This window comes from Saccopteryx bilineata, chromosome 11 (assembly GCF_036850765.1).
Source record: "Saccopteryx bilineata isolate mSacBil1 chromosome 11, mSacBil1_pri_phased_curated, whole genome shotgun sequence".
NCBI classification, from domain to species: Eukaryota; Metazoa; Chordata; class Mammalia; order Chiroptera; family Emballonuridae; genus Saccopteryx; species Saccopteryx bilineata.
In genome coordinates this window covers 66,687,000-66,711,402 of record NC_089500.1, presented here as the reverse complement: position 1 = coordinate 66,711,402, position 24,403 = coordinate 66,687,000, and the positions used below count along the sequence as shown (strand labels likewise).

The 24,403-nt window shown below is 40.1% G+C and overlaps 1 protein-coding gene across 1 annotated transcript in view; it reads left to right on the top strand.

The window, feature by feature from the left end:
* The first annotated feature begins 3,101 nt into the window (after window positions 1-3,101).
* The window catches only part of SYCP1 (synaptonemal complex protein 1), an 84,757-nt gene continuing 63,455 nt past the window's right edge, over window positions 3,102-24,403 (top strand). Inside the window, exons 1-11 of the mRNA XM_066246802.1 lie at window positions 3,102-3,217; window positions 4,240-4,369; window positions 5,739-5,832; window positions 7,502-7,545; window positions 7,784-7,840; window positions 8,893-9,057; window positions 10,539-10,606; window positions 14,221-14,294; window positions 19,410-19,468; window positions 20,911-20,980; window positions 21,564-21,637. Of these exons, the coding sequence (XP_066102899.1) occupies window positions 4,262-4,369; window positions 5,739-5,832; window positions 7,502-7,545; window positions 7,784-7,840; window positions 8,893-9,057; window positions 10,539-10,606; window positions 14,221-14,294; window positions 19,410-19,468; window positions 20,911-20,980; window positions 21,564-21,637 (813 nt within the window). The 5' untranslated portion in view covers window positions 3,102-3,217; window positions 4,240-4,261. The remainder of the gene's footprint in view (window positions 3,218-4,239; window positions 4,370-5,738; window positions 5,833-7,501; window positions 7,546-7,783; window positions 7,841-8,892; window positions 9,058-10,538; window positions 10,607-14,220; window positions 14,295-19,409; window positions 19,469-20,910; window positions 20,981-21,563; window positions 21,638-24,403) is intronic.

The window sequence follows — 24,403 nt, the reverse complement described above, 5'->3', positions numbered from 1 at the left end:
TTATACACATGGAGAGATTTAGAAAACACAATCAATCTGTTCAAAACGGGTCATGTTATTGCTCAAACCTAGATTCTTAGCACCACAATATTTATTTAAGTTTATAAAAGCTGGGCACAGTGAAAAAGGAAAGGCCTAGAATAGAAAGAGCAACGGGAGAGAGCCTAGGTGGGGTCGCTTAGGTTCTCTAGAAACTTTATGTGAAAGAAAGGAGCCTATGCTGGGAAGCAAGAGAAAAGGGGGCTTTGGATTCAGGGGTTTAGTTCAGGAGAAGCTGCTATTGCCCATTGCTCCCCAGGTTGCAAGTCTGGTGGGGACTCTTATTAGAGTTTAGGAGACGCACACCTGTGGGGAAGTAGAGGTGTGGGGGGCAGGTGCTGGTGTGCCTTGGAAGGAAGTGTGCTGGGTCCTTTACTTGAGGGATTTTAAAGACTGGAAGTTAAGGATAGGATTTCCATAGAATATTCAGCATCATGACATTTATTGTATCTAGTCTCTCAAGCCTGAAATCAGATAGTCATCTTAGCTCAGTGGTTCTCAATGTGTGCACCAGGGTGCACTGGTGTGCCCTAGAAGATTTCCAGGTGCGCCCTATGGTATTCCAAAGAAATATGTGCCTGTTGGAGACCAAAAAACTAACAGGGTTTTTGGAGTTTAGATTTTTGGGGGACAGAGGTGTGGGGAATTGACTGTAAGCTGACAGTCTGCCCAACCCCCCACCTCACTTGACTGATTAGGTTGAAAAAGGCTGTTAAGCTGTGGTGCTGGATTGTTTACACTACCCCCCATGTTCCTGGGAAAGACTGGAGGCAAGTTTCTTCTATTCATTGTTTGATGTCAAGTTAAGATGATATGTATGGTGAGGGTTTTGGACTGATGATTAAACATAAGGAATTGTCTCTTGAAGCCTTTTGGATTTCTATGTGGCAATATATGTGGAAAATATGTGGCAATATCTAAAGAAGATTTGAACATTTTACTATAATTTTAAACATCCTATTTATGTGAATTAGGATTTTCTACCCTCAGCACAATTAAGAATAAAAAAGGAATTCTTCAGTGTATTGATGAGGAAATGAGAGTTTACCTTTCAAATATATGCCCTAACATTGAAGAAATCGCTAGGACACATCAGGCTCATGTTTCTCATAAACACAAGAATGAAAAAACTTAACACATTTGTACCAGGACCTGCCGAATTTACTAAATCTTACTAAGAATGTATCTATGTATATAAAAAAATAACTTTTTGTCATTTTTTTTCTTTTTTAACCCCTCTTTTTAACGAATTCTAAAAAGCATAACTCAAAAAATGTAACATAAAAATGTTCTTTTTTTTTTTTTCTGAAGCTGGAAACGGGGAGAGACAGTCAGACAGACTCCCGCATGCGCCTGACCGGGATCCACCTGGCACGCCCACCAGGGGCAATGCTCTGCCCACCAGGGGGCGATGCTCTGCCCCTCTGGGGGGTCGCTCCGTTGCGACCAGAGCCACTCTAGCGCCTGGGGCAGAGGCCAAGGAGCCATCCCCAGCTCCCGGGCCATGTTTGCTCCAATGGAGCCTTGGCTGCGGGAGGGGAAGAGAGAGACAGAGAGGAAGGAGGGGGGCCGTGGAGAAGCATATGGGCGCTTCTCCTATGTGCCCTGGCCGGGAATCGAACCCGGGTCCCCTGCATGCCAGGCCGACGCTCTACCACTGAGCCAACCGGCCAGGGCCAAAAATGTTCTTTAATGTCAGAATAAATTTAATTTTGTCATATTTATTTTGTTAATTACCATAAAAGCATGCTTGGACTTTATATATTTTTTCTTTAATATTTGACTTAATTATTATAACATATTTCTCAGAAATTTGTATATAGTGTGCCTACAATTATTTGTAGGATTTTAAATGCGTCCCGACTTCAAAAAGTTTGAGAACCACTGCTTTAGACTATTCTCTCTTTCCCTGCTATTAGAAAGTCATCAAATCCTATTCCTTTCAGTTCCTATCTTTCATACTTGAAACCTCTTTTCACCACCACTATCACCATCTTAGCTCAGGTCTTTATACCTCACCCAGGCTATTGAAACTTTATCTATAACTCATCTCACAAGCTTAAACCTTTCTCATAATACAAATTTTCCTCTGAACCTGATCATGCCTCCCTCGCTGCTCAAAATTCTTCAAGATTCCCACCCATAAAGGCTAAAATCCAAGTCTTTGTAAGGCCTTCATATCTGCTCTTTAAGTCTCCAGTCTCATCTCTTGCCATTTTTCCTCGTCATCCTCACAACCTACGCCACACTTCTTGGACCCACTCGCTCTTGTACCAATCTCTCTTACAATTCCAGTGCCTTTGCCTAACTTCCTTCTGCCAGGAATTCTCTTTCCCCCATTTCGTATCTAGCCAACTCTGTTCACCCCTTCATTCTCTACTGAAGTAAGTAACAGAATTGTATCACATCACGAAGCCTCCCCTGACCCCACAAGCTGCTGTGAACTCCTCTTTCCCGATGTCCTAGCGACTTCTTAAAAATGACCACCTTTAAATGATGACACCGAGCTATAACTGTTTGCCTATCTCCTTCCTGTGACTCTTGGAGAACAGAACGGACCTTTAACTCGGTTCCCATCTATCACAGCACCCAAGAGTTCTAACATTCTTTGACAAAAGCAGAAACTTAAAGAATGTGAACCGGGGAGGGGAGGGGCACAAAGAAAACCAGATAGAAGGTGTCTGGAGACAATTTGACTTTGGGTGATGGGTATGCAACAAAATTAAATGTCAAAATAACCTGGAGATGTTTTCTCTGAACATATGACATTTATTAATGTCACCCCATTAAAAAAAAAAAGAAAGAAAGAAAAAGAAAGAAAGAAGAAAGAAAGAAAGAAAGAAAGAAAGAAAGAAAGAAAGAAAGAAAGAAAGAAAGAAAGAAAGAAAGAAAGAAAGAGAACTCTAAAGAGTAACAATCGGGGAAGGACTTGTCACCACCGAAGAGGAAGTCTCGCGAGATGTTGGCCTCGTGCGCTTGGCACGCTCACGTGCTTGAGAGTTATTGGCGGTTATTTAACCGTTAAACGGCTGCCCGCCTCGCCCCACTGCGCCTGCTGGCTGCGCAGGCAGAGCGGCTTCCAGCCTTTTCGGAGGTTCCGAGGCCTAAGCTCCCGTGGGTTCTCTTTGGGGCCCTCCTAGGTGGCAGGTGGCAGGTGGCGGTTCTGTGGACTTTCAAGGTATTACCGGGTAGGCCTGCCAAGCTCCTTAGTGGAGGACAGAACCGAGAGCTGGGCCAGTTTTGATACTGCGTCTCGCTCCTTAGGCGGCCGGAGCTGGCGCTGGGAGTTCGCCTCAGAACCCGAGGCGGTTCCTTCCCGGGAGGTGTTGTGTCGTAACAGGGCAGGCGGGCACGAGAACGGGCTTTCCTTCCAGGCGGTCACAGCCCGGTGCCATGTTCGAGTTCCAGGGGAATCTAGAAGTCCCGACCGCACGGCTATTAGTGGGGGGTGGGGAGCGGGAACAAATAGGGGTGCTTGTGCTGGACAGGCGCAGCGACCAGCGACGCTGGGGGCTTCCACTGGAGCAAGGGCCTGTCTGGTCCACTCCCACAGCTGGCCGTGGGTCTAAAACACCACCTTTGAAAAAATAAAGAAAAACTTTAAGAACCTTATATTGGGCCTGACCTGTGGTGGCGCAGTGGATAAAGCGTCGACCTGGAAATGCTGAGGTCGCCAGTTCGAAACTCTGGGCTTGCCTGGTCAAGGCACACATGGGAGTTGATGCTTCCAGCTCCTCTCCCCCTTCTCTCTCTCTGTCTTTCCTCTCTCTGTCTCTCTCTCTCTCCCTCTCTCAAAATGAATAAATAAAATAAAATAAAAAATTAAAAAAAATACCTATAGACTAAAAAAAAAAAAAAAAACCTTATATTGAGTGAAATAAATAAATCAGAAAAAGCTAATAACTATGATTTCACGCATAGGTGGGATATAAAACAGACCTGTGGACAGATAAAAGTGAAGTGGTTACCAGGGGCAGGGGACGTGTGTAAAGAGGGACAAATATAAGGTGATGGACAGTGATTTGAATTTGGGTGATGGGCATACAACATAACGGTTCAAATGCTATAGAAATGTTTGCCTGAAACCTATGTACTCTTATTGAGCAACGTCACCCTGTTAAATTTAATTTTCTAAATAAATAAATAAAAATGGTGTATTAATGAAACAATGTAAAATCCCCCACCCCCTTGGGGCCGTAGGTCATCCTGACTGCCAGAGAGAATGGAAAAGCAGAAGCCTTTTAAGTTGTTTGTCCCACCGAGATTGGGTAGCAGTCAGGTGTCTGCGGTGAAACCCCAGACCTCGGGAGGAGAGGCTAATTTTTTCAAGGTAAGTGTGTGTTTTGCATCTTGAATTTCTTAGTAACTTTGGGCAAATGAAGCAAAGTAGTGGTAATATTTTGGTGAATATTTGTTTTGAGTAACTGGTCTGACTTACCCAAGAATTTAGAATAGCGTTGCTTGGGATGAACAGGGAGCCGACTTAATTTGTGAAGGGATCGCTCACTCAGAGATGTAATCGCCTTGGTTGTAGAACTCTGTGGACATAATGGAACCTAATTTTAATTCTTTCTCTTAAGTGACTAGAGGCAACTTATAGACCATGCTGTAGTAACATATAAATTAGAATAGTAGGATTAAGGAGAATTAAGAACATTGGGACAAATATGTCGACATACTAGTAAAAATTACCATAATGTGTGACTAAATTTAGAATTTGCCTCTGAGCTTCCTGGTTGATGGGATGGAAAGGGAAATTTCTGTTGTAATTTTTTTATTTTTTTAAGCACGAGAGAGAGAGAGAGAGAGAGAGAGGGAGGGAGGGAGGGAGGGAAAGAGAGAGAACAGGGACAGACAGGCAGGAAGGGAGAGAGACAAGAGGCATCAGTTCTTCCTTTCATCACCTTAGTAGTTCATGGATTGCTTCTAATATGTGTCTTTGATGGGGATGGGAGCTCCAGCTGAGCCTGTGACCCCCTTGGTCAATCTAGTGACCTTGGGCTCAAGCCAGTAACCTTTGGGCTCAAGCCAGAAACCATAGGGTCATGTTATGATCTCACTCTAAAGCCAGTGACTCCTTGCTCAAGCTGGTGACCTTGGGGTTTTGAACCCAGGCCCTCTCCGTTCCAGCTTGATGCTCTATCCACTGTGCCACTGCCTGGTCAGGCTGTAGTAAAGTTCTTATCAAAAGGAAGAATTATGCCAAGTTTCTTGGGTGAAACAGAGCTTTTTCTACTAAATTATTTAAAAATTTTCTCATGCTGAACTTTATATTGGAGATGGAATGAAACAATATTAAAATTTTTATATGATGTAGGAAAATTCTTATATCTCTAGAACCAAGAATGTAACTTTAAAATACTATCTAGTAAAGATAATTCCTAGTCATATCATGGGAAAGATCATAATGAAATTGAAGCAAATTAATATCCTATGCTACTAATTCAAATTATTAATGTTATTCTTGAATAATACTTATAAAGCATGTAGTGCATAACTGATAGTTTAGCTTCATCTTAAAAGTGAAAATACTTAAGTTTCATGCCTTGTTTACATAGCAAAAGCTTTTGATATTTTAAACACCATATATATGTTAAAGGACAAAATTTTAGTCACTTCTTTAAGCAGATGCCTATTACGTATTACAGTTATCAGAGTGCTATGGGACAGTACGCTTAAGAACTTCTCTGTGTTTCTAGAACTTCAACAAAGAATTTCAACAAATTAAAGATGATACTGCTTTTCCATTTACAATGACTAACCTCTCCAAAAATGACAGAAATACTAATTCAGGTAGGAGACTGGAAAATCAATATATCACCTCATATAGGAGCATTTTTAAAATGCACACTGCTAGATATAGAAAATATATTATATTGATAGCCTTCACATTAAAGCTAGTCATAACACTTAATATGTAAATTAATAAACAAAATAGAAACAGACTCATAGATAAGGAAAATCAACTGACAGCTGTCAGAGGAGAATGAGATTGGCTGAAAAAGGTGAAGCAAAGGAAAATTTTACAGACAGAGACAACACTGTGGGGATTGCTGGAGGTGCAGGGTGTGGGGGAGGAGGAGGTGCAGGGTGTGGGGGAGGAGGAGCAGGGTGTGGGGGAGGAGGAGGTGCAGGGTGTGGGGGAGGAGGAGCAGGGTGTGGGGGAGGAGGAGGTGCAGGGTGTGGGGGAGGAGGAGGTGCAGGGTGTGGGGGAGGAGGTGGAGGGTGTGGGGGAGGAGGAGGAGCAGGGTGTGGGGGAAGAGGAGGAGCAGGGTGTGGGGGAGGAGGAGGTGCAGGGTGTGGGGGAGGAGGAGGTGCAGGGTGTGGGGGAGGAGGTGCAGGGTGTGGGGGAGGAGGAGGTGGAGGGTGTGGAGGAGGAGGTGCAGGGTGTGGGGGAGGAGGAGGTGCAGGGTGTGGGGGAGGAGGAGGTGCAGGGTGTGGGGGAGGAGGTGCAGGGTGTGGGGGAGGAGGAGGTGCGGGGTGTGGGGGAGGAGGTGTGGGGTGTGGGGGAGGAGGTGGGGGGTGTGGGGGAGGAGGTGCGGGGTGTGGGGGAGGAAGTGGAGGGTGTGGGGGAGGAGGAGGTGGAGGGTGTAGGGGAGGAGGTGGAGGGTGTGGGGAAGGAGGAGGTACAGGGTGTGAGGGAGGAGGTGGAGGATGTGGGGAGGAGGTAGAGGGTGTGGGGGAGGTGCTGGTGTGGGGAGGAGGTGCAGGGTGTGGGGAGGAGGTGCAGGGTGTGGGGAGGAGGTGCAGGGTGTGGGGGGGGAGGAGGTGCTGGTGTGGGGAGGAGGTGCTGGTGTGGGGAGGAGGTGCAGGGTGTGGGGGAGGAGGAGGTGCAGGGTGTGCGGGGGGAGGAGGTGCTGGTGTGGGGGAGGAGGTGGAGGGTGGGGGGAGGAGGTGGAGGGTGGGGGGAGGAGGTGCAGGGTGTGGGGGAGGAGGTGGAGGGTGTGGGGGAGGAGGAGGTGCAGGGTGTGGGAGAGGAGGTGGAAGGTGTGGGGGAGGAGGTGCGGGGTGTTGGGGTAGAGGTGCGGGGTGTGGGGGAGGAGGTGGAGGGTGTGGGGAGGAAGTGGAGGGTGTGGGGGAGGAGGAGGTGCAGGGTGTGGGGGAGGAGGTGGAAGGTGTGGGGGAGGAGGTGCGTGGTGTGGGGTGGAGGTGCGGGGTGTGGGGGAGGAGGTGGAGGGTGTGGGGGAGGAGGTGGGGGTGTAGGGGAGGAGGTGGGGGTGTAGGGGAGGAGGTGGGGGGTGTGGGGGAGGAGGTGCAGGGTGTGGGGAGGAGGTGGTGATAGAGGGAGACTGGTCTTGGGATGGAGAACTCACAATGCAATATACAGGTGATGTAGAATTGTCACATGAAACGTGAATAATTTTATTAACCAATGTCACCCCAGTAAATTTAATAAAAAATTTAAAAACAATAAAAAATCAGATGTTGGCATATTTAAAACCAGTTGTCTTTTTTCTTGCAGATGCTGCTTTACAAAAAGTTAACTTTTTGCCCATGCTTGAACAGGTCAGTTAAGTATAATGCTTATAGAGATAATCTGTTTATTAAATTCCTTGCTTGAAAAAGAAAAAAAATTCTTCACCTGAAACATATAATTTTATTAACCAATGTCACCCCAATTAATTCAATTGGAAAGAAAAATAATTCTTTAGTTGTTGGATTGCTAGTCTTCAGTATTTAATTGCTGCTATTTAGAAACTCTCATTAGAAATATTTTCTTACAGGAAACAATTTTTTTTTTTAGGTTGATAATTCTGACAGTTGTCACTACCAAGAAGGACTAAAAGACTCTGCTTTTGAGGTCAGAAGATTTCCCATCCATATGAATTTTTTTGTAATTAGAGTATCATTTATTAATTGTATACATATATATTTTGAAAAGCAGTATCTCATAGAAGGTTTTTTTATGTTAATATTTTTAAGTATACCCTTTGTTCCCCCCCCCTTTTTTTCTTTTAAAATCTGAAACACTAGACTGAGTTGCAATAGCATCTGCTTTTTTTAGGGGCAATTTAATTTTAAATCATAAAAATCAAGAACAGAAGAGGGGAGATAGATATAATATGTGAAAAGGCTGAGAAGCCAGTATTTTACAGTCTTTATTAGTAGGTATGATTGTTTGGCTGGTTTACTGTGTAAGGAATTTATAGGACATACTATATTTTTTATTTTAGTTGTAAAAACCATTCCCGCTAATGGCATATAGGTGTCTTTAAAATGAAGAGAAATTCCATAGTGCTGTATGTTTGTTGCTTTGGTTATAATATAACAGAATTTAAAAGTATGGAACTTATTTACATATTTTGATAACAGTATCAGTGAGGACAAATCAGTGTGATTTTTAAAAAAATAAACTCTGGCATTTACATTATAATATGTAAATAAATGGATAATGCAGGCAAGCCAAATAAAATCTCAGGTTAAATGAAAGTTAGATCTTGTATTCACTATTATTTTTTTTGTCATTATGTTTTAAACTTTATGTCCTTTAGTTAGTCCTCAAACTATATAACCAAAACATTTTAAGTCTATTGTTAAAATTTATAGATTTCTTGTAGAGTGATTTATTTTACCTTTTTTCCAGCCAGATTTTCTCACTGACTAAAATATTTCTAATTTCTGGCTTAGGTACATTTTGAAGTTATTCAGCAAGGTATAACTTAGTCAAATGACCAGTAACATTAATAGCTTAAAATGTTAATGTAGCTTTTAGTATGCCATTAGGATATCAATGGAGCGATTTTGTCTCAACTATTAAGATATTATACTTATGGATATTCTCAGTAGGTAGATGTAGTTTGATTATACTAAAATTTTGAACAATTAACAAGTTTTGAAAAACTGTTTTAACAGAATTCAGAGCCAATGAGCAGACTATATTCAAAATTGTATAAGGAGGCTGGAAAGATTAAGAAGTGGAAAGTGAATGTAGAATCTGAGCTGAAGCAGAAAGAAAATAAGTTGCAAGAAAACAGAAAGATAATTGAAGCACAGCGGAAAGCCATTCAGGAACTACAGGTATAAGGAACTTTGGAATTGAAATGTAGTATAGTAAATCTTATTGTAATACTATTTAAAATAGTATTTTTTATTCTGGGTCAGTTGCATTTATCTTGTTTCTGTGATGTAGATTTTAAGGACAGGCTTGTTGTTGTTTTTTTGTTGGGGTTTTTTTGGATTTTTTCAGAGTGAGAAGCAGGGGGGAGGCAGAGGGACAGACTCCTGCAGGCACCCTACTGGGATCCACCCAGCAAGCCCACCAGGGAGTGATGCTCTGCCCATCTGGGGAATTGCTCTGTTGCAACTGGAGCCATTCTAGCGCCTGAGGCAGAGGCCACAGAGCCAGCCTCAGTGCCCAGGCCAACTATGCTCCAATGGAGCCTTGGCTGCAGGAGGGGAAGAGAGAGATAGAGAGATAAGAGAGAGGGAAGGATGGAGAAACAGATGGTCGCTTCTCCTGTGTGCCCTGGCTTGGAATTAAACCCGGGACTTCTACACACCAGGCTGATGCTCTACTGCTGAGCCAACTGGCCAGGGCCAGGACAGTGCTTTTTTCAAGTTTCATTGATATTAATTGCATTTCAGCTTTAGGAGGTGTACAGAGGACAGGTTACACAAAATAATGCAAATGATTAGGGGAATAATAAATTACTTTAGATGAGGATTGATTTCATTCTAATTTATTGAGTTTTATTTTTTTAAATCCTATTTTAAAGATGTTTTGTTTGATAGAAATATCTTGTATTGCAATATGACATAGATAAAACTTTATGAATTTGAAACTGTTTAGCTTAGATTTTATGGCATAGTGATAGAAAAATGTTGAGAAAATGCAACATTGGGTTAGGACAAAGATAAAACATTTCAAAGTGTTTAGGGAAGGTAATGTTGCATTAAAATGTAGTTGGATTTTTTTTTATGATGATTCAGCAGACTTGATTTTTGACTGATGAAAGTGAGACCCATTGTCTTCTGGGAAATCTATAAGCTGTGACAAAAAGTACTTTTTGGTGTTCAAAGAAAAGAACTCCTCTAGACCATCATAGCATGTTAGCAAAGAAGTACTGCTTTTGCTTTGTCCACATAGCAAAAGCATTTGCTGCTTTAAACACTATCCATTAAAACAGCGGTCTCAACCTGTGGGTCGCGACCCCGGCGGGGGTCGAACGACCAAAACACAGGGGTTGCCTAAAGCCATCGGAAAATACATATTTATTATACATTTTAAAATAAAAATACATATTTATTATACAATACATTTTTAAATAAAATATGTATTTCCGATGGCTTTAGGCAACCCCTGTGTTTTGGTCGTTCGACCCCCGCCGGGGTCGTGACCCACAGGTTGAGAACTGCTGCATTAAAAGATCTGCAATATAGTCACTTTTGTAAGTAGACGTACATTACATATGTAACTATATATTACACTGCTTGCTATTATACTCATTTATTTTGTTAAGCAAAATGTGATGGAACTGTTACTCTATTTTTTAAATTAGTTTGAAAATGAAAAAGTAAGTTTGAAATTAGAAGAAGGACTTCAAGAAAATAAAGATTTAATAAAAGAGTAAGTAATGACAAATTTGTTCTTTCCAAATTTATTATTAAAATAATTTACAAAAATTTATTGAGTATTTCCTGTTATGTAATACTAAGTATATGTAGAATTCCACCTGGGTGCTATGGAGAAATAAAGACAGACAGGTTTTACATTCTTGCATTTGGCAAATTGTAGTCACAGACTGCTAATAAAATCTCAATTTAGAAAATGTTAGGAGAAACTATTATTTGGTTTCAAAAAGTTGCCTGATAATCCTGTATTTACAATTGCCTATGTATATTGTCTACCTTTCCATTCGACTATTATTTTAGGTACAGCACTTGCAAAATAGGGCTCAAGTTCAAGCTAATTCTCAAATTCCTGTTTTTTGCTAGAGGTTCAGTGATTCTTCCATTTTACTTTGGCTTAAAACTTTAGTAATCATCTTTGACTTGTCCTTTTCTTTGCTCTAGGCAATAGTTGTCTTATTTTATATATTTATCACCTCATTCAGCTTATATCATGCAGAATTTAATAGAAAAATGTAATTGTTGCCTGACCAGGTGGTGGTATAGTGGATAAGAGCATCAACCTGGGACTCTGAGGACCCAGGTTCAAAACCCTGAGGTTGCTGGCTTGAGTGTGGGTTCACCAGCTTTAGTGTGGAGTCGCCAGCTTGAGAATGGGATTATAGACATGATCCTATGGTCACTGGCTTGAGCCCAAAGGTCATTGGTTTGAAGCCCAAGGTCGCTGGCTTGAGTAAGGAGTCATTGGCTCAGCTTGAGGCTCCCCCTCCCACCTCAGTCAAGGCACTTATGAGAAACAATCGGTGAACAACTAAAGTGATGTAGCTACGAGTTGATGTTTCTCATCTCTCCCTTCCTGTCTGTCTCTTGCTAAAAAAAAAAAAATAATAAATAATTGTTTAATTCAGCTGCCAAGTAAGTATTGAATAGTTAAAATGTAATGTCTGGGTCCACATAGAGTGCTGAATTTGTTTATTCCTTACTTGCTTTAAGTTAAACATGCTAAACATGGTTCTAGAAGCCTGTTACTGTCAGTGAAGTTGCTAAGTGAAAAATGCTGTTGCACTGGTCTGTAGCTTAATTGAAAGTCAACCTGGAAAAATTTAAATGTCACACCTTAATATTTTCTCTGCTTAAATGAAGTTTGGTTATAGGGGGAAGGGAGAGAGAAGTTTCTAACATTGTGTGCTTGCTGTATGTTTGATACTGGCCACTTTTATATGTGTGTGTGATTGAGTTCTTATAAGATATATCCTGACTTACATCTTCCAAAACTCTTGGAATTTGCTAAGTGTTGAGAGTGACAGTGATGTCTCTTGTTAGGTTGATGTGGTGACTTTTGGACCCTAACTAAGGATGGGGTGGTTACCGGGAGAATCAGGTGATTAGAGGGATGGAACTTTCAGTCCTCTTGCCCGTATTACCACTTCCAGAGACAGGAAAGGACCTTGAGGTTGAATCAGTTGCCAGTGACCAGTGATTTAATCAATCATGGCAATGTAAAGAAGCTTCCAGAAAAACCTGAAAGGATAGTGTTCAGAGAACTTACAGGTTGGTGAACACCTGGAGATTTAGGGAGAAAGCGTGGAAGCACACATTCTTTTCCTATACCTTGTCCATCCATCTCTTCCATCTGGCTGTTCCTGGGTTATATCCTTTTATAATAAACTTGTGATCTAGTAACTAACATGTTTTTCTGAGCTTTGTGAACCATTCTAGGAAATTAATTGAAACTAAGGAGGAGGTCTTGGGAACATCTGATGTTAGCCAGTGTGTTCTAAGTATAGGAAACAACCTGGGCTTCGTGTCTGAAGACACCTGTGAATGGTGTCTGAAGTCTAGGTCATGTTTATTGAAGAGGTTGTCTTTTTCCTGTTGTATATTCTTGACTCCTTTGTCATGAATGAGTTGATCATATATGTTTTTTGTTTATTACTGGGCTATTCTGTTCTACTGATCTATGTGTTTGTTTTTATGTTGATACTAGTCTGTTTTGATTACTATAGCTTTGTAATATAGTTTGAAATCAGGAAGTTGATGCCTCCAGCTTTATTCTTTCTCCAGATTGCTTTGACTATTCAGGATCTTTTTCATTTTATACAAATTTTATGATTGTTTTATTTCTGTGAAAAATGCTGTTGAAATTTTCATAGGGATTGTAGTGAATCTCTAGATTGCTTTAGCTGGTATGGACATTTTAACATAACTTTGCATCCATGAGTACAGAATATCTTTGTGTGTATTTGTGTCTTAATTCAGTTTATGTAATCAGTGTCTTAACAGTTTTCAGTGTATAGGTCTTTTACCTCCTTAGTTAAATTTATTCCTAGGTATCATATTTTTTAATGTATTTGTAGATGGAATTGTTTTCTTAGTGTATAGAAAGCAACTGATTTTTGTGTATTGATTTTGTATTTTACAACTTTACTGAGCTTATTTTAAAAGGGTTTTTTTGGTGGAATATTTAGGGTTTTTTCTTTAAATATATGATAGCATGCCATCTGTAAATAGTAACAGTTTTACCTCTTCCTTTCCTATTTGGTTTCCTTTTATTTTCTTGCCTAATTGCTCTTACTACGTTTTCTAATACTATGCTGAATAAAAGTGGTAAGAGTAGGCCTCCTTCTCTTGTATCTGATCTTAAAGGAAAAGTTTTTAGCTTTTCACCTTGTTAGATGTCGGCTTGTAACATATGGCCTTTATTATGTTGAGGTACCATTCTCTCTCTACCTACTTTGTTGAGAAATGAATATTGAATTTTATCATATGCTTTCTTGGTATATTTTGAGGCAGTCAGAGGTATTATTATCCACATAATGAATGGCTAGCAGAAAATTACCCATTTTATGTTTTGAAGGTAAATAAGTCAGCTGGAATATTTATAGGTTAATTAATAAATGAAAAGCCCAACCCTCTACTTTTTTTTCCTTAGGCAAACCTGGAACCATTTACTGATAGATTATTATTATTTTTTTTTTAAAATTTATTATTTTTAATTTTTCTGAAGTGAGAAGTGGGGAGGCAGAGAGACAGACTCCTGCATGTACCCGACCGGGATCCACCTGGCAAGCCCACTGGGGGGTGATGCTCTGCCCATCTGGGGCGTTGCTCCATTGCAACCGGAGCCATTTTAGTGCTTGAGGCAGAGGCCATGGAGCCATCCTCAGCGCTTGGCCAACTTTGCTCCAATGGAGCCTTGGCTGCAGGAGGGGAAGAGAGAGATAAGAGAGGGGGAACAATGGAGAAGCAGATCGTTGCTTCTTCTGTGTGCCCTGGTCAGGAATTGAACCTGGGACTTCTACACACTGGGCTGATGCTCTACTGCTGAGCCAACTGGTCAGGGCATTGATAGATTATTGATAGATACTTGGGTAGAAACTTGTTAAGTATTTATTCCTTTTACTTTTAAAGGGAGACTTTACAACTAACTTTGCTAATTGTATAGTCAACCCATTTTTTCTTCACATAGTGATTTATAAACAATATGTGATATATAAAAAATTTAATGTTTAAGAATTCCTTTAAAAATGTAATAGTTATATTTCATAACTTTTATATATGCTTTTGCTTGCAATCAGTTTAAACTTAGGCTAATTCTTTTCTTTGTTCCAGGAATAATGCTACAAGGCATTTATGCAATTTACTGAAAGAAACCTGTACCAGATCTACAGAAAAGACAAAGAAATGTAAATAATTTTCTTGTTCTATGTGATTGTATCAATTTATTATTATTTAATGGTAGTGTTGAGAGCAGAAGAAATAGTCTTTTCACTGTTCAGTTTCAGGCTCTCTAGTCTGAGATCAGATGGTGGTTTGAAGAAACTTTTAAACATTTTTTAGGTGATCTCTTAAATGAACTAAAGATTATACCTTGATGTGACACAGATTTTTTTTTCCCATAAGAAATTCTTAATACTTGCCTTATTATATGTGTGGTCATTTCTTTCTTTATGACTGTATCTTTCTCATTGAGGCCATGTTATCTCGGTTCTGTTGAGAATATCAAATAGTTTTCTGGAATTTTTATTTGGTTTCTGTAGAATTTCTTTTCAGAGGTAGGCTGTTTAACATCTTTCATTTTGTTTCCTTTCTTTTGACAATATTTTCTCATGATATAGACTTTTCTCCGCCTATACATCACTGAAAAAGGCAAGAACTATCTAGACTAAATAAACTAAGTGATAAAATGACTTTTGTCTTAATTTATTCCCCCCCCCCCCGATTTAGTGGTTTAATCCTGTTTTCATGTTTATAGTTATATGGCAGGTCACTGAGCAGTTTGTAAAGTTTTCATCTTACATAGTTATATTTTCCTTCTTCCCCTTCGGTCTGGTTTTCTGGTACTGTGACAAATTTTGCAGAGTATATGATTTTGAGTAAGTTTAATCAACAAACTCAACTGTAATACTGGTGCCTGAGGCCAGGCAGGTTCACATTGGATTCAGGCAGACGGTAGAGAAACTGCAGAGCCAGAAAGCCTTGGGCTATTCCATTTAATAAAGTCTCACAATGGTGGACGAGCACACAGGCAGGGGAAAACTGTATTTCAGGCAAACAAATAGCAAGAATGGCACCTCACAGTGGTGGGCAGGCAGTCTGCCATTTGCAATCCCCCTGAGTGCAAGCGCCCATACTGTTGTATAGGCTATGTATAGGCCGTACAGTCCACGGCCATGACCATTGAGGAAAGTAACCTTAATGTGTCTCTGCAAATGGGTAAGAAGCAGTCCATGATAGACAGCCCAGCTGTCTGTGCAAATCACCAAAATAAAAAGTCCATTACAGGCAGTGCCAACACCCCTCTGCCAGGGGCTCACACACTAATCAAGCAAAGTACTTACAGCTGGTACATCAGCAAGCATGCCTAACACAGCTGCCCCACATTCCACTCTGTTAGGATTGCTTGCTTCATAATAGGTACATTACATACATACCAAAAATGACAATTACAAAGGTACCATTTGCAGGCGTCCCCAAACTACGGCCCGCAGGCCACAATTTGGCCCCCTAAGGCCATTTATCCAGCTCCCGCAGCACTTCCAGAAGAGGCAACTCTCTCATTGGTGGTCAGTGAGAAGAGCACTGTATGTGGGAGCCCTCCAATGGTCTGAGGGACAGTGAACTGGCCCCCTGTGTAAAAAGTTTGGGGACCCCTGATACAGTGTCTCTTTAAGCACTCTGCCCAGGGAGTTAGCTGGAGGCCACCTCTAGTCCCATACCCCACAGTGCCAACAAGGCCCCCCATCATGATGGGGGGCCCGTACAGTCCACGGCCATGACCATTGAGGAAAGTAACCTTAATGTGTCTCTGCAAATGGGTAAGAAGCAGTCCATGATAGACAGCCCAGCTGTCTGTGCAAATCACCAAAATAAAAAGTCCATTACAGGCAGTGCCAACACCTGCTGCACACTAGAAGGGGACCAGTGGATTGCCAATTTCACACGGGGCTCTCCAGCCCTCTTTCCTTCTTTGTTGGATCAGTCCCTTGGCCTTGCCCCTAGTCAAACTGGGACAACACATCCTTGAGGATCCTGAAACCTGAGCGCCAGCCATTTTCCTGACAGAGGCAGGGGCCACACGCTTCTCCCATTTTTCAACAGCTGGAACCTCTGTTCTGACTCAAGCTGCCGCCAAAGCTCCAACAAGACTTTATTAGGCTTGCCATCTAATTTCTCCCTATCTACCCTGGCTGCAATCAAATCCACCCACATCTGTGTTTGGGTAACTTTCACAGGTCCATTTCTCTTGTAAGTCGGGGTGGCAGAATGGGCAGCAGTCCTCACAGCCTTACGATCCATCTCTGTTCTGGAGAGCATGATGCCATCCAGCAATCATGTGCTTCTCCACCCCTCCCCTTCTCCCTTCTCTCTCTCTCTCTCTTTCTCTTCTCTTCTCTTCTCTTCTCTTCTCTTCTCTTCTCTTCTCTTCTCTTCTCATGCAGTCATGGCTCAATTGATTTGAGCACATCGGCCCCAGGCACTGAGGATGGCTCCATGGAGCCTCCACTTCAGGTGCTAAAAATAGCTTGGTTGCTAGCATGGCCCCAGATCAGCAGAACATTGGCCCCAGATGTGGGTTGCTGGGTGGATCCTGGTCAGGGCACATGTAGGAATCTGTCTCTGTATCTCTCCTATTCTCACAAAAAAATCATAATGCCTTGATTCTGCTGATATGGAAAAATTTAATCTTAGTAAACTTGGGAGTTAGTAATCTTAGTAAACTTGGGAGCTTTTCCCCTTGGTTTATATCTAAATTTGGGAGTGCCTTTGTAATACCGTGTGGTAGAGAGGGACATTTGTTTCTCAGTCATCTATCCATTGAGACTAATCATTTCAATTGGTATTCAGTTAATGGCCCACATGGGTTGCTGTTGAGTTATCTCTTGTATCTCTTTCAGGACCCATTCAAGTCCACTGGTTCTCTGTGCTTTATCCCCACTGTACTCACTTGTACAGAATATTGAAACAAGGGAAAAGCTTGTTTAAATCCCCATCTGTCTAGATATATTTCACAGCCATTTTTTCCCTCAGGTTTTGTCATCTTTCTTGAGCCCTACTGCAGAAAAAAAGACACAGTCCTACTCTGCTCAAACCATCTCATGTTTAGTCCCTCAACCTGAGGCTAAGCCTGGTGAGTGGAGAGGCTATCTGCCAGAAGCTAATAAGCGCTCTTAGCTTCCCCTTGTAAAGGCCTCCTCTTCACAAACTGGGAAATATTTCTTAGGTCTAGAAGATGGGAAGCTTTGTTCTGACCCATATAGATTTAAAATCTATTACTTGTTCATGTCCTGGATCCTTCTGCTAACCCCAACACTTGGCTTTTGAAACCCAAAAGACTTTTTTGTTGCTTTTCGTTGAATCGCGTTTTTTTAAGGCAGTGAATACTGCAATGTCTAGTTGCCCAATATGAAGCAGAGTAGGTTGTGTGTGTGTGTTTATGAGACAGCAAGAGAGAATGAGAGAAACAGAGACAGAAACACATAGACAAGGAGCTAAGGGCGAGGGGAAAGTGGGAGAGAGGGAAATAAAGGGAGATAGGCAGGAGGAAGAAGAGAGTAAGTTTGGGGGGATGGGTAAATTGATAGATGGATGAATCAATGGATAAGTATTAAGAAGAAAGACTAAAAAGGTAGGCTTATATTTTTACAGTATTTTATCACTGCATCAGACACTCTGCTACCCAGAGTTCCTGCTCTCTCCTGACAGCTGTAAATGGTATATTCTTTTCTGTAGTCTTATTTATTTAATTTTTCAGTACTTGCCTGCTGGAAGAATGGCTAGGAGGGAATTTTGGTAGTAGTGGTGAAGATGGTATTGGGAAGATTGAAGGTGTTGGTGATAGAATGCAGTTTTTTAGTACAAATAGTTTCTGTGGAATAGAGAGTTTGCTGCTGGGTGTTAGTGAAAATGAGACAGAATGAACTTTCTGTTGAAATGATGTGTTCTACCTCTATTTCCTCAAAATTCCCAGCCTTTTACTATTCAAATAAAAATGGTTCAGCTCATGTTCCATATGCTATGATTAGTTCAGAGCTCTCTCCAGTATTTTTGAGGTGTTTAGGATACTTGTATTATTCTAAAGTCAGTTCATATACCCCCCTTTCGGTTGGTTGACTCCTTGTTGATATTTGAGTCTATAATAGCTGCTGTTCTCTTGTTTTGCTGCTTGTTACTGTGAATCTGGGACTGATACCCTACAATTCAATGTGGTTTCTGTGCTGCAGGCCTTATTTGCAGAGATGATGAAGGGATAGCAACATTTTCTTATACTGCCTTGTACCTTCATTTCCTACAGTATTATCTAAGAACACTAAGTTTTACTGACTTTACTAAGGCTTGAGTATAGTTTGAGGGAACCATTGCTCACTTAAAGCACCAAAAAAAAAAAAATCATAAAGAATTCATAGGGGATTTCTCTCCGGGGTCATTCTTAAAACCTATTCTTGCTGTCTTGAGGGTTAGCTTCCTTTTTGCCTTCTCAGAGATAGAGCAAGAGACCATCAGAGCAAGCTTTAACTTTCATGTATACCTTGTGAATCTTAAATATATAAAGGAAAAAAATACTTTATAGAATAGCTGTTAAACCCCTACTCATTGAAAAGGTTAAAATGACAGATGTATTTTTACAAAACTTGAATGAATTAATGGATAATAATTTTATGGAAATTAGAGAAAATCAAACACTACCAAGCTTTTGAGGTTGATATAAAGTACAGTTGTGCCTTACTATTAAACTGCTTTGGTGCTACTTTAGATGATTCAAAAGATAGAACAGTGCCCTTCACTAACAGAGAATTTTCAATATTTTAATGTTTTCCTGAGGCATTTTGAGTATTATCTTGTTGGTGTCATAATTGTTTTAAAATTTAATTTTGCCCTGGCCGGTTGGCTCAGCGGTAGAGCGTCGGCCTAGCGTGCGGAGGACCCGGGTTCGATTCCCGGCCAGGGCACACAGGAGAAGCGCCCATTTGCTTCTCCACCCCTCCGCCGCGCCTTCCTCTCTGTCTCTCTCTTCCCCTCCTGCAGCCAAGGCTCCATTGGAGCAAAGATGGCCCGGGCGCTGGGGATGGCTCTGTGGCCTCTGCCTCAGGCGCTAGAGTGGCTCTGGTCGCAACATGGCGACGCCCAGGATGGGCAGAGCATCGCCCCCTGGTGGGTAGAGCTTCGCCCCTGGTGGGCGTGCCGGGTGGATCCCAGTCGGGCGCATGCGGGAGTCTGACTGTCTCTCCCTGTTTCCAGCTTCAGAAAAATGCAAAAAAAAAAAAAAAAAAATTTAATTTTAAAATGTTTTGTTTTAATAGATGAATATGAACGGGAAGAAACTAGGCAAGTTTATATGGATCTAAATAGTAACGTTGAGGTAAGTGGTAGTAAAAATCTGGTATTTTAGACAGCGGTATTTCTAAGCAAGGTAGAGTGATAGCTTCAAAGATATAGAAAACTGTTCTTCCTAAGGGAATTATTATTTATTTGTGACATGTAATATCAGCAATACAATTCCTAAAGAGTATTAATGTTTTGTTATTGGGTAGCTATTTATTTATTTATTTTAAAAATTGAATTTATTGAGGTGACATTGGTTAATATAGGTTTCGGGTGCTTAATTCTACAACACATCTCTGTACACTGTATTGTGTGTCCATCCTACCCCCCAAGTCAAGTCTTTGTCCAGTACTGTTTATCCCCTCATAACCTTGTCTACCTTCCCCATACTCCTGTAATCACCACATTGTTGTCTGTGTCTATAAGGGTTTTTTTGCCCATTTTTGCTCTATCCCCTTTACCTCCTTCACCCCCACCCCTTGCTGTGGGTAGCCTTAGAATTTACATGTTTGTGACACTGTTTAACTTAAATTTATCAAATATTTATTAACTCTGTGTCAGACACTAGCACATTGTGACACATAATCATTAATTTGAAAAACAGTATTTTAATGTGTCTGGTTCCCGCTTGACCTGTCTTATTCCATCCCGTCATTCTCCAGTTTGCTTCTCTGCTATAGTCACTCTTTTCTTTTTTATGTTTCTCAAACTTGCTAAGTTATTTCTGATCTTGGCTCTTTGAAATTGTTCTGTCTGTATAGAACGTTTGTGTCTTTTTTTTATTACCCCCTTACTACTTTATCTAAAATATCTCTCTATTCAATTAGTAATCTTCTGCCTTATTTAACTTTTCTGAAGAGCACTTAAAACTTTATAACAAGTGTGTGTGTATGTGTTTTTTCTTACACTGGAATATAAGTTCCAGTAGGATAAGGACTTCGTCTTATATCCTAAGTGCCTAAAACAGTGTCTAGCACATAATAGACACTAAATAACTATTTATTAATTAACTAAACAAATTATCTAATTTTGCAAATTAAGATTTGTTGAATATTGAATGAACTCATGCTCCTAGATGATGAAACTGTAATTTGGACTCCTATGGGAACAAACCTCACAGAGGTTATGCTTTATTGGGGAAGAGAGATACTAAATAAGTAATAAAAAATAAAGGTAAAATGACAGATTTTAATACTAAGGATATTATGTAAATGACTAGAATAATAATAACCATTTATTGCTGTTTTATATAACTTATCTCTAGTACTTTTAAGCACCTGAGAAGCTAACACAATAGTCACTCAGTAAATTTTTAGAAATTATTTAATTATTAAAAGTTATAGGGTTTTCCTTATTCAGTGTTCTGTGGTTTTAAATCTAAAGACCATGTGATACAAGTTTATTAATATTTTTATAGTTTGAAGAATGCTATTTAAAAAGTTTAAGTATGATTCTCAAAACTTAAACTTTATATTTCAGAAAATGATAATGGCTTTTGAAGAACTTCGTGTGCAAGCTGAGAATTCCAGACTAGAAATGTGTTTTAAATGTAGGGATCCTTATTTAATTTTTATGTTACTCTTCTGCTGTTTATATTTTATTAGATTCTGTTAATGTTTTTATACCTTCAGCTTGCTGCCTCAACTCTTTGGATTTTTCTGTTGTATGTGGTTTTGTAAGTCCCTCAAAGTCTTGTGGAATATGGTAGGGAATTGATATGTTAAAAATACATATAAAAATACCTTAACTTTGAAGCTACATTTTCCCAGAAATAAAACTTATTATAGTTTGTAGTTAATTTTCAGAAGTGTGATTTGGTCTTGTTACGTTTTTTGGTACAGCTCCATGTAAAAATAATAATGCATATTTAAAATCTGTTATTTCAGGTTAATGTGTTATAAAGAACTTTTATATATGTGTTATAAAAATAGAAATTTTAAAAGTTATTGTAACTTTAACATTAAATTTACTATTTTACTAAATTTAGCAAGAAAACAGTTTTTGCTTGTTAGAAACATTTGGTGTTTACTTCTAGATAAATAAGGAAATGAAATAAAATACCAGAACCTAAAAATTTTGTTTGTTATACAATTATATTAAGATATTAAAGTATATTTGTTTTATTTTTAAAGTAAAGGAAGATTATGAAAAAATCCAACACCTTGAAGAAGAATACAAGCAGGAGGTAAATGACAAGGAAAAGCAGGTGTGTTTTTAAAATTAACTCTTGTTGGCCCTGGCTGGTTGGCTCAGCGGTAGAGCGTCAGCCTGGCGTGCGGGGGACCCGGGTTCGATTCCTGGCCAGGGCACATAGGAGAAGCGCCCATTTGCTTCTCTACCCCCCCTCCCCTCCTTCCTCTCTGTCTCTCTCTTCCCCTCCCGCAGCCAAGGCTCCATTGGAGCAAAGATGGCCCGGGCGCTGGGGATGGTTCCTTGGCCTCTGCCCCAGGCGCTAGAGTGGCTCTGGTCGCGGTAGAGTGACGCCCCGGAGGGGCAGAGTGGTGGGCGTGCCGGGTGGATCCCGGTCAGGCTCATGCAGGAGTCTGTCTGACTGTCTCTCCCCGTTTCCAGCTTCAGAAAAATACAAAAAAAAAAAAAAAAATTAACTCTTGCTATATTCTATATTTGCTAATTTATAAAATACATATATTTCAAAAGAAATTTGTATTTGCTGACTGAACAATAAATTTCTAGTATAGAATTTTAGTGTTACAGATATTCAAATATTCAGCCTTTTGCCTAGCAGAATTAATTTCCATTGACTCAAATATACACACACAATGAATGCTGGTTCTTTTTAAAATAATCAAGGAATCTTCTATATTATTATTTTTTTTTTGAGAGGGAGAGGGAAACACAGACAGAAAAGGAGAGAGAGAAGGAGGAGAAAGATGAGAAACATCAATTCATAGTTGCTTTACTTTAGTTGTTCATTGCTTGCTTTTCATGTATGTCTCGACCAGGGCGCTCCAGCTGAGCTAGTGACCCCTTGCTCAAGCCAGTGACCTTGGGCCCAAACCAGAGGCCTTGGGCTTCAAGTCAGTGACCTTTGGGCTCAAGCCAGTGACCTTGGGATTGTGTTGGTGATTCTGTACTCAAGCCAGTGACCCTGTGCTCAGGCCAACAAGCTCACATTCAAGCTGGTGACTTCTGGGTTTTGCAAAGACCTCATTGTTCTGGGTTCACACTCTATCCACTGCACCACCACTGGTCTGACAATCTTCTATATTATTTATATTAGTGAGTAAATGAACATTGCTGTAAAAAATACTTTATTTTGTGAGAACTTCTGGTCAGACAAAAACCTCATAAAATATGAAGATGATGACCATTGACCACTCAGCCCACATTTTGTAGTTTATTTTGAAATAGACTCATCAGGACACCAGTGAAGATGAATTAAACCTTTTTTTTTTTCTTTCTATTGTTATAGTGCAAGGCTTGAAAATGGTGAGTCTGTGTTCTTTGGCATTCACAAGAATGTTGGTTTCAGATAATAATTATGCCAACTTTATCAGTTTCAAGCCTTCTGCTTCCCAATGAGAGCAATATATGGAAAGGAATCCTCTTTGTTTCCCTGTTTTTCCAGAGTTTTCTTTCCCTGATTTGCCATATCATACCTTATAATGATGGATAACAAGGATATCTACATAAACAATAGTAGCAAAAGTTAAAAGTACAGAGAAGATATTAGAGTGTTATTTTAGTTCTGGTTTAATGACAGAAAATTTATGTGTTATGTTTACTTTGAAAGAGTTAGCAATTTTCTATATTTCTGAAAGAGGGAGGTCTTTTTAAAAATTAAAAGTATGATTATTATAAAGAACACAAAAATAGAATGCAGCTCTAAAAAACGTATTGAAGTTCTGGGTGCGTTGACAGAACTTAAAGATTGTTGGGGTTCCCTGTAAAATGATAGTGTGGCCAGCTAGTGTTTTTCTTGGGGATTCCTAAATGTCGTTATTTTAAAGACTTTTTTCTTCACATTTCTGCCTGGGGTTATAAATTTGGCTGATGGCATTTTGGAGCTAGGTTGGCAGGGTAGAAAGACAGGCTGAGTCCTATTATTCCATGTGCTAACATTTCAGTCATAACCTTCACCCCCACCATCCCTTATGCCTGGTATACTCAGATTTAGAGATTCTCTTTTTTTATTTGATTATGTCTGTGTCTGTTTCAAGGATAGAGTAGGGTTAGATCTCTGACTACATTCACTATCAGGGAGTAGAGTCCAGGACAGAAGAGTTAAGTGAACCTAGGAAGGTCTTCTATTCTTTATAGACTTTCAGATAGTTTCCTTATAGTCTCCTGTTTCATACCTACCTTCCATAGTGTCTGTTGCCTCTTATACCCTGAAACGTTCTGGGGTTCTTTGGGGTGGACTTACCTTGCTTCTCATTAGTATCTTCCTTGCACAGGCTCTTAGGTTTGACCTTGCTTTTCTATGCTAAATCATTTTCCATTCTTTTCAACTGATTTCTTTACATACTATGGTTTGGATGATAGAAGTCTAATGCCATCTTGAATCTGCAGGTCTTCAGCTTATCTTTATAAGTTTATTTTTTCCTTTTCTTTACATACGCTCAGTGTTCTAGCTGTCTGAATATTTTCAGTTCTCTTGATGAAGAATGATCTCTTGATCCTTTGTGTTCTTTTATGAGTCTAGAATGCTTATTTCCTCATGTTTAATTTCTACTTGTCTATCAAAAGTTGATTCAGTTCTCTGAGAAGGATGAATTTTTGGTTATATGCCCCCAAGACTGATATAGGTGGACCATTTCCAATTCCTGTAACGTTTTTGTCCCATTACTAATAATATTCAAGTTCAGTTGTTTGTTTCCTGGTGCAGGTTATGAATTTTTTGAAGGTGGGTACCTCATTTCTGTATATCTAATGCTTATTATGGTTTCTGGAATGATGTGGATGCTCAATAAGATTTATGGAATAAATGAACCAACTAGACTTTATTATG